The sequence below is a fragment of the Oncorhynchus kisutch genome, linkage group LG21 (assembly GCF_002021735.2).
Source record: "Oncorhynchus kisutch isolate 150728-3 linkage group LG21, Okis_V2, whole genome shotgun sequence".
NCBI lineage: Eukaryota > Metazoa > Chordata > Actinopteri > Salmoniformes > Salmonidae > Oncorhynchus > Oncorhynchus kisutch.
This window is the reverse complement of record NC_034194.2, coordinates 3404479-3418967: the sequence shown is the minus strand read 5'-3', so window position 1 is coordinate 3418967 and position 14489 is coordinate 3404479. Positions and strand designations below refer to the sequence as shown.

At 45.3% G+C, this 14489-nt stretch overlaps 1 protein-coding gene across 3 annotated transcripts in view; it reads right to left on the bottom strand.

Annotated features, from left to right (window-relative positions):
• The window catches only part of LOC109866486 (serine/threonine-protein kinase MRCK beta-like), a 145945-nt gene that overhangs the window by 82028 nt on the left and 49428 nt on the right, over window positions 1-14489 (bottom strand). For all 3 annotated transcript variants that reach the window (XM_020455177.2, XM_031800327.1, XM_020455178.2), the window contains exons 4-6: window positions 13146-13241; window positions 9272-9420; window positions 4346-4439 (exon numbers count right to left, since the gene is read on the bottom strand). In XM_020455177.2, the coding sequence (XP_020310766.1) occupies window positions 4346-4439; window positions 9272-9420; window positions 13146-13241 (339 nt within the window). The remainder of the gene's footprint in view (window positions 1-4345; window positions 4440-9271; window positions 9421-13145; window positions 13242-14489) is intronic.

Genomic DNA, 14489 nt, shown 5'->3' with positions numbered 1-14489 from the left:
GGGGGAACCGGTACAGAGTCAATGTGGAGGCTATATGCAGGGTATTACGGTACAGAGTCAATGTGGAGGCTATATGCAGGGTATTACGGTACAGAGTCAATGTGGAGGCTATATGCAGGGGGAACCGGTACAGAGTCAATGTGGAGGCTATATGCAGGGTATTACGGTACAGAGTCAATGTGGAGGCTATATGCAGGGGGAACCGGTACAGAGTCAATGTGGAGGCTATATGCAGGGGGAACCGGTACAGAGTCAATGTGGAGGCTATATGCAGGGTATTACGGTACAGAGTCAATGTGGAGGCTATATGCAGGGTATTACGGTACAGAGTCAATGTGGAGGCTATATGCAGGGGGAACCGGTACAGAGTCAATGTGGAGGCTATATGCAGGGGGAACCGGTACAGAGTCAATGTGGAGGCTATATGCAGGGGGAACCGGTACAGAGTCAATGTGGAGGCTATATGCAGGGGGAACCGGTACAGAGTCAATGTGGAGGCTATATGCAGGGTATTACGGTACAGAGTCAATGTGGAGGCTATATGCAGGGGGAACCGGTACAGAGTCAATGTGGAGGCTATATGCAGGGGGAACCGGTACAGAGTCAATGTGGAGGCTATATGCAGGGGGAACCGGTACAGAGTCAATGTGGAGGCTATATGCAGGGGGAACCGGTACAGAGTCAATGTGGAGGCTATATGCAGGGTATTACGGTACAGAGTCAATGTGGAGGCTATATGCAGGGTATTACGGTACAGAGTCAATGTGGAGGCTATATGCAGGGGGAACCGGAACAGAGTCAATGTGGAGGCTATATGCAGGGTATTACGGTACAGAGTCAATGTGGAGGCTATATGCAGGGTATTACGGTACAGAGTCAATGTGGAGGCTATATGCAGGGGGAACCGGTACAGAGTCAATGTGGAGGCTATATGCAGGGGGAACCGGTACAGAGTCAATGTGGAGGCTATATGCAGGGGGAACCGGTACAGAGTCAATGTGGAGGCTATATGCAGGGGGAACCGGTACAGAGTCAATGTGGAGGCTATATGCAGGGGGAACCGGTACAGAGTCAATGTGGAGGCTATATACAAGGTATTACGGTACAGAGTCAATGTGGAGGCTATATACAGGGTATTACGGTACAGAGTCAATGTGGAGGCTATATGCAGGGGGAACCGGTACAGAGTCAATGTGGAGGCTATATACAAGGTATTACGGTACAGAGTCAATGTGGAGGCTATATGCAGGGGGAACCGGTACAGAGTCAATGTGGAGGCTATATGCAGGGGGTACCGGTACAGAGTCAATGTGGAGGCTATATGCAGGGGGAACCGGTACAGAGTCAATGTGGAGGCTATATACAAGGTATTACGGTACAGAGTCAATGTGGAGGCTATATGCAGGGGGAACCGGTACAGAGTCAATGTGGAGGCTATATACAAGGTATTACGGTACAGAGTCAATGTGGAGGCTATATGCAGGGGGAACCGGTACAGAGTCAATGTGGAGGCTATATGCAGGGGGAACCGGTACAGAGTCAATGTGGAGGCTATATGCAGGGGGAACTGGTACAGAGTCAATGTGGAGGCTATATGCAGGGGGAACCGGTACAGAGTCAATGTGGAGGCTATATGCAGGGGGAACCGGTACAGAGTCAATGTGGAGGCTATATGCAGGGGGTACCGGTACAGAGTCAATGTGGAGGCTATATACAAGGTATTACGGTACAGAGTCAATGTGGAGGCTATATACAGGGTATTACGGTACAGAGTCAATGTGGAGGCTATATGCAGGGGGAACCGGTACAGAGTCAATGTGGAGGCTATATGCAGGGGGAACCGGTACAGAGTCAATGTGGAGGCTATATGCAGGGGGAACCGGTACAGAGTCAATGTGGAGGCTATATGCAGGGGGAACCGGTACAGAGTCAATGTGGAGGCTATATGCAGGGGGAACCGGTACAGAGTCAATGTGGAGGCTATATGCAGGGGGAACCGGTACAGAGTCAATGTGGAGGCTATATGCAGGGGGTACCGGTACAGAGTCAATGTGGAGGCTATATGCAGGGGGAACCGGTACAGAGTCAATGTGGAGGCTATATGCAGGGGGAACCGGTACAGAGTCAATGTGGAGGCTATATGCAGGGGGAACCGGTACAGAGTCAATGTGGAGGCTATATGCAGGGGGAACCGGTACAGAGTCAATGTGGAGGCTATATGCAGGGGGGTACCGGTACAGAGTCAATGTGGAGGCTATATGCAGGGGGAACCGGTACAGTCAATGTGGAGGCTATATACAAGGTATTACGGTACAGAGTCAATGTGGAGGCTATATACAGGGGGAACCGGTACAGAGTCAATGTGGAGGCTATATACAAGGTATCACGGTACAGAGTCAATGTGGAGGCTATATGCAGGGGGAACCGGTACAGAGTCAATGTGGAGGCTATATACAGGGGGTACCGGTACAGAGTCAATGTGGAGGCTATATACAGGGGGTACCGGTACAGAGTCAATGTGCAGGGGCACCGGTTAGTAATGACACTATATACAGGGGGTACCGGTACAGAGTCAATGTGCAGGGGCACCGGTTAGTAATGACACTATATACAGGGGGTACCGGTACAGAGTCAATGTGCAGGGGCACCGGTTAGTAATGACACTATATACAGGGGGTACCGGTACAGAGTCAATGTGCAGGGGCGCCGGATAATAATGAGACTATATACAGGGTATTACGGTGCAGAGTCAATGTGCAGGGGCACCGGGTAATAGTGTGAAACAGTGTGTGTGTGTGTCAACTGTTCTTTAGATATGTCCTTGTTGGTGAGCATCGGTCTAAAGTTGCTGTTGCTGCAGTAGGGTGAAGTTGCCCCTAGACGCTGATCGTGCATCGGTTTTGCATTTCCCCCACAAATGGTTAAGATTGGGGGAAAGGAAGCTGATCCTAGATCTGTTCTTAGGGAAAACTTCACCCGGAGTGCTGCTGCTGCACAAGGCTGTTGCATTTGAATGTGGCTACTTGTGGTACTAGTTCTCTTGAAGATTGTTCAGGTCCTTGTTGTATGTAAATAATTAGAATCTACTGTAATCTCTAGTCAGGGGCGGCAGGATAGCCTAGTGGTTAGGGCGTTGGACTAGTAAACGGAAGGTTGCACGTTCAAACCCCCGAGTTGACAAGGTACAAATCTGTCGTTCTGCCCCTGAACAGGCAGTTAACCCACTGTTCCTAGGCCGTCATTGAAAATAAGAATTTGTTCTTAACTGACTTGCCTAGTTAAATAAAAAGGTTTTTTTTTAAATAGTTGGAAGTATTTACTGTAAGTCACTCCTCATTGACCTGACTAATCTCACTAAATATCAACCTATCCCCTATAGACCCATTTACCTGCCCGTCATGAAAAGTAACGAGCGCAGTTCGTCATCAGAAACGTCTGTTTACCAAGTGCTGGATACAATCACATGCAACTAGATCATCGCATGTGTCAGAGGAGGATTGATTACCTAGCAAGTTAGCGAGGCAAGGTAAAATATCCCAAATAGAGCTAGATAAAGCCAGAGGCAGTCAAGCTTGTTTTCATGGTCATCACCCACTCACTTAAGTTTGTCAAGGACTTTAAATGTTAGCTATCATGCATCAGAGCTTTTTGGTACAGGGATGCACATGCATCACCCGAACGTGACGCTTTCTTGTAAACAAAAAAGGGCTCTGGTCAAAAGCAGTGTATGGAAAAGGATGCCATTTGGGACACAGGGTCAGTCAGTGAGAAAAAAGCCTGAACTTCTGTATATTCAACTGCATTCTACGCTTGTGACGTGTTTTGAAGATGAGGCATAGCCTGTGGGGTTATGTCATTGTCCCACGTGTACACGTGACACACACGTACAGTAGTAGAAGCATAGTGATTTCCTGTCTATTGGAGCTAATGGGGCTAGTATGTGTAGAGAAAGAGAGGCTTCAAGTCCTATGTGTCTAGAGAGCTTTACATTGCTCCAGGGACACTGCACTGTAGGTGACCCAGTGCTGCATCCATCCTCCCTCAACCTGAAGCTGTACCCTTCATATGGTCTACCTGTCCATGGCGTACTACTCTGACCGTGATGACCAGGCCCTGCAAAAACCAGTCCCACGAAGAGCTGAGAAGCAGATCTGTATTGTTTCCTAGCAGTGGCTCCCTCTGGAAGCAGTTTGCAGTGCCAGTGCTGTTCAGTGTGTTCTTTTAACCATGCTGTGTGTAGCTCCTCAGCTAGCTATCAAAATCAATGGTGGTGGGGCAGCAAGAGGAGCGGTTTTCACCTAAGGCAGATTCCAACTTATTGGCTAAACCTGTGTGTCTGACTGACCGTGCCATCCTGCATCATCTTCAGGCAGGAGCCAAAGTCAGCCAGCCGGATGTGGCCGTTCATGTCTAGCAGCACGTTGTCTGGCTTGATATCTCTGGAGGAGGTAGAGAGAGAGAGAGAGAGAGAGAGAGAGAGAGAGAGAGGTAGAGAGAGAGAGATAGAGAGAGAGGGGTAGAGAGAGAGAGAGGTAGAGAGAGAGACAGAAATGGTTAGGATTGGCCATGTGCGTCTCCTCTCCACCAATATATAGCCCTGTATATGATTGTGACATTGTCTTAAAGAGCACCTTAAAGTGCATCAGGTAAAATGTAAGGCTCAATACACACACACACACACACACACACACCCTCCCCTCAACATTTCTCTCCCGGGTGGCTGAGCTGAACAGCTCGCCATTGTTCATCCACAGTCCCTCTCTCTCCCGCCCCCCCCTCTACTCCCGCTCCCTGGCAGTGCCCTCTGTTGTACTAATCCTGGCACCATGCTGGGCACAGTGGGCACGGCATAAACACCTAAACGCAACAAGCCCACTGCAAACTAATAGGCCACACACACAATATCAATACACTGTATATGATTGTGTATTGATACACTCGTTCACACAACCATTAGAGGAGAGAACAAACAAAGTGTAAGGTGGTGTTTGTCAATCAGTTCTCTTCTAATTTCACAGTTATTTTATCCTTTAAACAACTACCATGATGGTTGGAGCCATCAATTTTCCCATGAACCCTTTACACCTGACAAGACTGAATCCAAACATTACCCCGGTTGATTTTGTGACATTTTACAGTACTTTTCGCCGCATTTGTTGATAAGGAAATCTGAAAATACTCTGGATACATTCAGTAACATGTTAAGAATATTCCTGGAAAATGTGGGATACAGTTGAAGTCGGAAGTTTACATACACCTTAGCCAAATACACTCACAATTCCTGACATTTAATTTTAGTAAATATTCCCTGTTTTAGGTCAGTTAGGATCACCACTTTATTTTAAGAATGTGAAATGTCAGAATAGTAAAGATAATTATTTATTTCAGCTTTTATTTCCATCATCACATTCCCAGCGAGTCAGAAGTTTACATACACTCAATTAGTATTTGGTTGCATTGCCTTTAAATTGTTTAACTTGGGTCAAATAAATTGGGTGAATTTGACCAATTTCTCCTGACACAGCTGGTGTAACTGAGTAGGCCTCCTTGCTCGCACACACTTTGTTATGCTCACAAATTTCTATAGGATTGAGGTCAGGGCTTTGATGGCCACTCCAATGCCTTCACTTTGTTGTCCTTAAGCCATTTTCCCACAACTTTGGAAGTATGCTTGGGGTCATTGTCCATTAAGACCCATTTGCGACCCAGCTTTAACTGCATGACTGAGATGTTGCTTCAATATATCCACAATTTTCCTCCCTCATGATGCCATCTATTTTGGGTAGTGCACCAGTCCCTCCTGCAGCAAAGCACCCCCACAACATGATGCTGCCACCCCCGTGCTTCACAGTTGGGATGGTTTTCTTTGGCTTTCAAGCCTCCCCTTTTCCATCCAAACATAACGATGGTCATTATGGCCAAACAGTTCTATTTGTGTTTCATCAGACCAGATGACATTTCTCCAAAAAAGTACCATGTTTGTCCCCAAGTGCAGTTGCAAACCAGTCTGGCTTTTTTATGACGGTTTTGAAGCAGTGGCTTCTTCCTTGCTGAGCGGCCTTTCAGGTTATGTCAATATAGGACTCGTTTTACTGTGGATATAGACACTTTTGTACCGGTTTCCTCCAGCATCTTTACAAGGTCCTTTGCTGTTGTTCTGGGATCGATTTGCACTTTTTGCACCAAAGTACGTTCATCTCTAGGAGACAGAATGAGTCTCCTTCCTGAGCGGTATGACGGCTGCGTGATCCCATGGTGTTTATACTTGCGTACTATTGTTTGTACAGATGAACATGGTACCTTCAGGCATTTGGAAATTGCTCTCCAGACTGGTGGAGGTTTACCATTTTTTTCTGAGGTCTTGGCTGATTTCTTTTGATTTCCCCATGATGTCAAGCAAAGAGGCACTGAGTTTGAAGGTAGGCCTTGAAATACATCCACGGGTACATTTCCAATTGACACAAAGGATGTCAATTAGCCCATCAGAAGCTTCTAAAGCCATGACATCATTTTCTGGAATTTTCCAAGCGGTTTAAAATCAGTCAACTTAGTGTATGTAAACTTCTGACCCACTGGAATTGTGATACAGTGAAATAATCTGTCTGTAAACAATTGTTGGAAAAATTACTTGTGTCAAGAACAAAGTAGATGTCCTAACCGACTTGCCAAAACTATAGTTTGTTAACAAGACATTTGTGGAGTGGTTGAAAAACGAGTTAATGACTCCAACCTAAGTGTATGTAAACTTCCGACTTCAACTGTAGGTGCAATATAAGACCAAAACAATTAAAAGGGTTTAGGGTGAGGACAAACTGGTGTCTCCAAGTGGCCACACACCTCTCCAAAGTGTGCACAGATCCTAAGCAATTTCAATGCACTTTTATGACTTGACAAAAAGTTAACTAGAAGCTACTTTTTGAGCTCTCCTTGCTTTGCCGTTCAGGAACAACATGTAGTTGTTTCCCTTGGAACACGGCCCTGCATCCCCGCCATCACACAATTCCTGTTGTTTACGCAATCCAAAAACGGTCCATTATAAATCACTATATGGTTCAGGTGGCCATGATTTGAAAGCTTATTCTATTCCCATAAAATATAATCTTAGTGTTAGGCTTTCACAAGGCAATACAGAGAAACAGATCGCAATGTCGGTGCGGAGAGAAAGGAGTCATGAGTGCATTCAGGTACATGTGCTGTGGCAAATTTTCTTCGCAATAATTGTGTTCAGAATAATCTAGGGTATGACGTAATCCTGTAACTGTGCATTGAACATAGTGATCATAAACATTTACACTGTATTCAACAGGAGATTTATGATTTGGAAATGTGAAATGCATATTTGGACACCCTTTCATGACATCAAAGAGGTATTTATTATAATCGTCAACGTCTCATCTTTCAAAATACATTGAGTCATCTTCATTGTCAGCATTTCCCTCACTCAGACGACAAAAAATTGCAAAAGTTGTCCAATTACAGGGAAGGATGGGGACAACTTCCTGTCACGCAAGGTGCTCAAATTCAGAGCGGTTGTCAGTCAAAACCGCACCGTGAATGCCAGAGCCAGAGCTCTGACAATTACTGTACAGCCTCTATATTCCACTTTAAGCGCATATTAGTGCTCAAATCTGCCATTTTCACCCAGTTTACAGGTATGAGTGTAAAGGGTTAACAATCACTCATTCGTAAACGTATTTCATTTCAAACTTCACATTTCTCTTGATAACTGATGGGTAAAGTCAGTGAATCATTTTCGGTTTATAGCCCCAGCTCTAGTGTGTGTTTGTTTTGGAGTGTGTGAGTCAGCAAGTGTGTAGGAGTATGTGTCACAGAGAGAAAGTAGGCTTCCCCCGACACTTTCATTCTCTCGTTCTGTTGCTCCCTCTCTCTCACACTTCACTCTCCCTCTCTCATCGTTCCCCTTCTATCCCACCCTCCATCGCTTTCCCTCCCTCCGTTGATTAATCTTGTCGTTCTCCCTTCTATCTCTTCTATCTCACTGCAGTACATCACAGTCTGGTACGGCCCATTCCATTGTGGTCCCTGGCCCCTCCGGTGTTCCCAAATCTGAAAGGATGCCATAGGGGGAATAGCAATTTGCAGAAGGCTCCACTTAGCCCAATTGGAAAGCCTACTTTCGCCACATTGTTGGCAATTACACGTATCTATCCCATTCAGATGGGTAGGGGCTAAGGGAAAAGGACTACAGATCGAAATGGTACCAGACCCTTCCGCTCTCTGGCTGTGGTCAAATTCCCTCCCCATTCAGTCGTCACAGATTCCCAAAGCATTAGACCAAAAAAAATACAATTGTATTTGTCACGTGCCAAATACAACCTTACAGCAAAATGCTTACTTACAAGGCTACATACAGGGGGTACCGGTACAGAGTCAATGTGGAGGCTATATACAGGGGGTACCGGTACAGAGTCAATGTGGAGGCTATATACAGGGGGTACCGGTACAGAGTCAATGTGTGGGGGGCACCGGTGTCGAGGAATTTGAGGTAATTATGTACATGTAGTTAAAGTTGTTAAAGTGGCTAAGCATAGATAATAACAGAGTAGTAGCAGCGTGGGGGGGGGGGCAATGCAAATAGTCTGTGTAGCCATTTGATTAGCTGTTCAGGAGTCTTATGGCTTGGGGGTAGAAGCTGTTTAGAAGCCTCTTGGTCCTAGACTTGGCGCTCCGGTAACGCTTGCCATGCGGTAGCAGAGAGAACAGTCTATGACTAGGGTGTCTTTGATGATTTTTAGGGCCTTCCTCTGACACTGCCTGCTATAGAGGTCCTGGATGTCAGGAAGCTTGGTCCCGGTGAAGTACTGTGCCGTACTCGCACAGACACAGACACACTGGGGCGGCAGGTAGTCTAGTGGCACTACTCCTACTCTGTACCTGTTACAGATTCACATACACCTCTCTTCAAACACTTCCAGAGAGAGATATGCCTAGTCTGTACCTGTTACAGATTCACCTCTCTTCAAACACTTCCAGAGAGATCTGCCTAGTCTGTACCTGTTACAGATTCACCTCTCTTCAAACACTTCCAGAGAGACCTGCCTACTCTGTACCTGTTACAGATTCACCTCTCTTCAAACACTTCCAGAGAGATCAGCCTACTCTGTACCTGTTACAGATTCACCTCTCTTCAAACACTTCCAGAGAGATCTGCCTACTCTGCACCTGTTAGATTCACATCTCTTCAACACTTCCAGAGAGAGATCTGCCATTCTACATATCGGTCACAGATACACTGACACATCCTTCTTACCTGTGAACGTAGTGTTGTTGGTGTATAGAGTGGATGGCCAGCACCATCTCTGCCACATAGAACTTGGACATGTCCTCTGGGAGACGGTCCTCAAACTTACTGAGCAGGGTCAAGAGGTCACCGCCCACATAGTAGTCCATCACCAGGTACTACAGAGGAGAGACAGGTTATATTGTGTTAACACACAGTGGTCCATCACCAGGTACTACAGAGGAGAGACAGGTTATATTGTGTTAACACACAGTGGTCCATCACCAGGTACTACAGAGGAGAGACAGGTTATATTGTATTAACACACAGTGGTCCATCACCAGGTATTACAGAGGAGAGACAGGTTATATTGTGTTAACACACAGTGGTCCATCACCAGGTACTACAGAGGAGAGACAGGTTATATTGTGTTAACACACAGTGGTCCATCACCAGGTACTACAGAGGAGAGACAGGTTATATTGTGTTAACACACAGTGGTCCATCACCAGGTATTACAGAGGAGAGACAGGTTATATTGTGTTAACACACAGTGGTCCATCACCAGGTACTACAGAGGAGAGACAGGTTATATTGTGTTAACACACAGTGGTCCATCACCAGGTACTACAGAGGAGAGACAGGTTATATTGTGTTAACACACAGTGGTCCATCACCAGGTACTACAGAGGAGAGACAGGTTATATTGTGTTAACACACAGTGGTCCATCACCAGGTACTACAGAGGAGAGACAGGTTATATTGTGTTAACACACAGTGGTCCATCACCAGGTACTACAGAGGAGAGACAGGTTATATTGTGTTAACACACAGTGGTCCATCACCAGGTACTACAGAGGAGAGACAGGTTATATTGTGTTAACACACAGTGGTCCATCACCAGGTACTACAGAGGAGAGACAGGTTATATTGTGTTAACACACAGTGGTCCATCACCAGGTACTACAGAGGAGAGACAGGTTATATTGTGTTAACACACAGTGGTCCATCACCAGGTACTACAGAGGAGAGACAGGTTATATTGTGTTAACACACAGTGGTCCATCACCAGGTATTACAGAGGAGAGACAGGTTATATTGTGTTAACACACAGTGGTCCATCACCAGGTACTACAGAGGAGAGACAGGTTATATTGTGTTAACACACAGTGGTCCATCACCAGGTACTACAGAGGAGAGACAGGTTATATTGTGTTAACACACAGTGGTCCATCACCAGGTACTACAGAGGAGAGACAGGTTATATTGTGTTAACACACAGTGGTCCATCACCAGGTACTACAGAGGAGAGACAGGTTATATTGTGTTAACACACAGTGGTCCATCACCAGGTACTACAGAGGAGAGACAGGTTATATTGTGTTAACACACAGTGGTCCATCACCAGGTACTACAGAGGAGAGACAGGTTATATTGTGTTAACACACAGTGGTCCATCACCAGGTACTACAGAGGAGAGACAGGTTATATTGTGTTAACACACAGTGGTCCATCACCAGGTACTACAGAGGAGAGACAGGTTATATTGTGTTAACACACAGTGGTCCATCACCAGGTACTACAGAGAGACAGGTTATATTGTGTTAACACACAGTGGTCCATCACCAGGTACTACAGAGAGACAGACAGGTTATATTGTGTTAACACACAGTGGTCCATCACCAGGTACTACAGAGGAGAGACAGGTTATATTGTGTTAACACACAGTGGTCCATCACCAGGTACTACAGAGGAGAGACAGGTTATATTGTGTTAACACACAGTGGTCCATCACCAGGTACTACAGAGAGACAGGTTATATTGTGTTAACACACAGTGGTCCATCACCAGGTATTACAGAGGAGAGACAGGTTATATTGTGTTAACACACAGTGGTCCATCACCAGGTACTACAGAGGAGAGACAGGTTATATTGTGTTAACACACAGTGGTCCATCACCAGGTACTACAGAGGAGAGACAGGTTATATTGTGTTAACACACAGTGGTCCATCACCAGGTACTACAGAGGAGAGACAGGTTATATTGTGTTAACACACAGTGGTCCATCACCAGGTACTACAGAGGAGAGACAGGTTATATTGTGTTAACACACAGTGGTCCATCACCAGGTACTACAGAGGAGAGACAGGTTATATTGTATTAACACACAGTGGTCCATCACCAGGTACTACAGAGGAGAGACAGGTTATATTGTGTTAACACACAGTGGTCCATCACCAGGTACTACAGAGGAGAGACAGGTTATATTGTATTAACACACAGTGGTCCATCACCAGGTACTACAGAGATAATGGCAAAGCAAAAAATATTATTTATACAAATAAAAAAGCTGAAATGTCACATTTCCATAAGCATCTAGACCCTTTACTCAGTACTTTGTTGAAACATCTTTGGCAGTGATTACAGTCTCGAGTCTTCTTGGGCATGAATGAAAACAGGATGCACCTGAGCTCAATTGAGAGTCTCATAGCAAAAGGGTCTGAATACATACAGTGGGGAGAACAAGTATTTGATACACTGCAGGTTTTCCTACTTACAAAGCATGTAGAGGTCTGTCATTTTTATCATAGGTACACTTCAACTGTGAGAGACGGAATCTAAAACAAAAATCCAGAAAATCACATTGTATGATTTTTAATGAATTAATTTGCATTTTATTGCATGACATAAGTATTTGATCACCTACCAACCAGTAAGAATTCCGGCTCTCACAGACCTGTTAGTTTTTCTTTAAGAAGCCCTCCTGTTCTCCACACATTACCTGTATTAACTGCACCTGTTTGAACACGTTACCTGTATAAAAGACACCTGTCCACACACTCAGTCAAACAGACTTCAAACTCTCCACAATGCCCAAGACCAGAGAGCTGTGTAAGGACATCAGGGATAAAATTGTAGACCTGCACAAGGCTGGGATGGGCTACAGGACAATAGGCAAGCACCTTGGTGAGAAGGCAACAACTTTTGGCGCAATTATTAGAAAATTAGGGAAGTTCAAGATGACGGTAAATCACCCTCTGTCTGGGGCTCCATGCAAGATCTCACCTCGTGGGGCATAAATGATCATGAGGAAGGTGAGGGATCAGCCCAGAACTACACGGCAGGACCTGGTCAATGACCTGAAGAGAGCTGGGACCACAGTCTCAAAGAAAACCATTAGTAACACACTACGCCGTCATGGATTAAAATCCTGCAGCGCACGCAAGGTCCCCCTGCTCAAGCCAGCGCATGTCCAGGCCCGTCGATAAAAAGTACAGAACTCTACAAGCTTTGTAAGTAGGAAACACTGCCGATTTTGCAGGTTATCAAACACTTGTTCTCCCCACTGTATGTAAATAAGGTCGTTTTTAATATTTAATAATTTCGCAAAAAAAATAAAAAATGTTTTCACTCTACCATTATGGGATATTGTGTGTAGATTGATGAGGAAAAAATACTATGGAATCCATTTTAGAATAAGGCAGTAATGTAACAAAATGTGGAAAAAGTGAAGGGGCCTGAATACTTTCTGAATACACTGTATACATAAACACACACAGATACTACACACCCAGACAGACTATACACAAGTGTGTGTGTGTGTGTGTGTGTGTGTGTGTGTGTTGGTTCTTCTATCCTTGTGGGGAACTAAAATCCCCAAATGTCCCCACAAGGATAGTAAAACAAGAAGAAGAAAAAAACTCCCTTGTGGGGACATTTCCCACATCCCCATGAGGACAAAGGCTATTTTAGGTTCAGGGTTACAATTAGGGTAAGGGTTTAGTGGTTAGGTTTAGGAGTTAGGGTATGGGTTTAGGTTAGGGAAAATAGGATTCTGAATGAAAATGTACTTTAGGTCCCCACGAGGATAGAAGAACGTTGTGTGTGTGTAAAGCTGTTACCAGGAAGTTGTCGTCCTGGAAGGCGTAGTGGAGGGTGGTGATCCACTGGCAGTCTCCGTTCACTAGAACGTTTCTCTCCTCGCGGAAACATGCCGTCTGTGTAGGAAACAATGACATCGAGGGGTCAGCTATGACATGTTCCCTACTTTCATGCACACACGGGCGAGCATACACAAACAAAATGTGGATCAACAGAGAATTGGAAACAGTAAAATACAATTTTTTTAAATGTCAATTTCATACAGGTCAGTCTGAATGAGGTATTCCTGAAAAAACAACATCAATGACCCTCCTCCTCAGTCACTAAAAACCACATATTTGACCCTCCTCCTCAGTCACTAAAAAACCCATATTTGACACTCCTCCTCTGTCACTAAATACCACATCTTTGACCCTCCTCCGTCACTAACCCCCCCATCTTTGACCCTCCTCTTCTTAGTCACTAAAAGCCCCATCTTTGACCCTCCTCCTTTGTCGTCGACATAACCTGAAAGGCCACTCAGCAAGGAAGAAGCAACTGCTCCAAAACCGCCATAAAAAAAGCCAGACTACGGTTTGCAACTACACATGGGGACAAACATCGTACTTTTAGGAGAAATGTCCACTGGTCTGATGAAAAAATAAATAGAACTGTTTGGCCATAATGACCAGTGTTATGTTTGGAGGACAACGGGGGAGGCTTGCAAGCCGAAGAGCACCATCCCAACCGTGAAGCACTGGGGTGACAGCATCGTGTTGTGGGGGTGATTTGCTGCAGGAGGGACTGGTGCACTTCACAAAATAGATGGCATCATGAGGTAGGGAAATTATGTGAGTATATTGAAGCAACTTCTCAAGACGGCTGATGTAAGTACACATTTCACCTTCAGAGGTGAATTTATCAAACCTATCGCGTTGAACAAAGTGTTTTATTGTTAGCTCTCAAACAATAGCATGGCATTTTCTCACAGTAATAGCTACTGTAAATTGGACAGTGCAGTTATATGTACTGACATCTGTTGTTACTCTAAAATCTGCGATCTTGATACAACGCGCTGCATGATTTACGGTAGCAGAGAACTGTCTATGACTGGGGTGGGGTCTTTGAACATTTTTAGGGCCTTCCTCTGACACTGCCTGGTGTAGAGGTCCTGGATGGCAGGCAGCTTAGCCCCAGTGACGTACTGGGCCGTACACACTACCCTCTGTAGTGCCTTGCGGTCGGAGGCTGAGCAGTTGCCGTACTAGGCAGTGATGCAACCAGTTGCTCTCGATGGTGCAGCTGTCAAACCTTTTGAGGATCTGAGGACCCATGCCAAAAATGTTTAGTTTCCTGAGGAGGGAATAGGCATTGTCGTGCCTTCT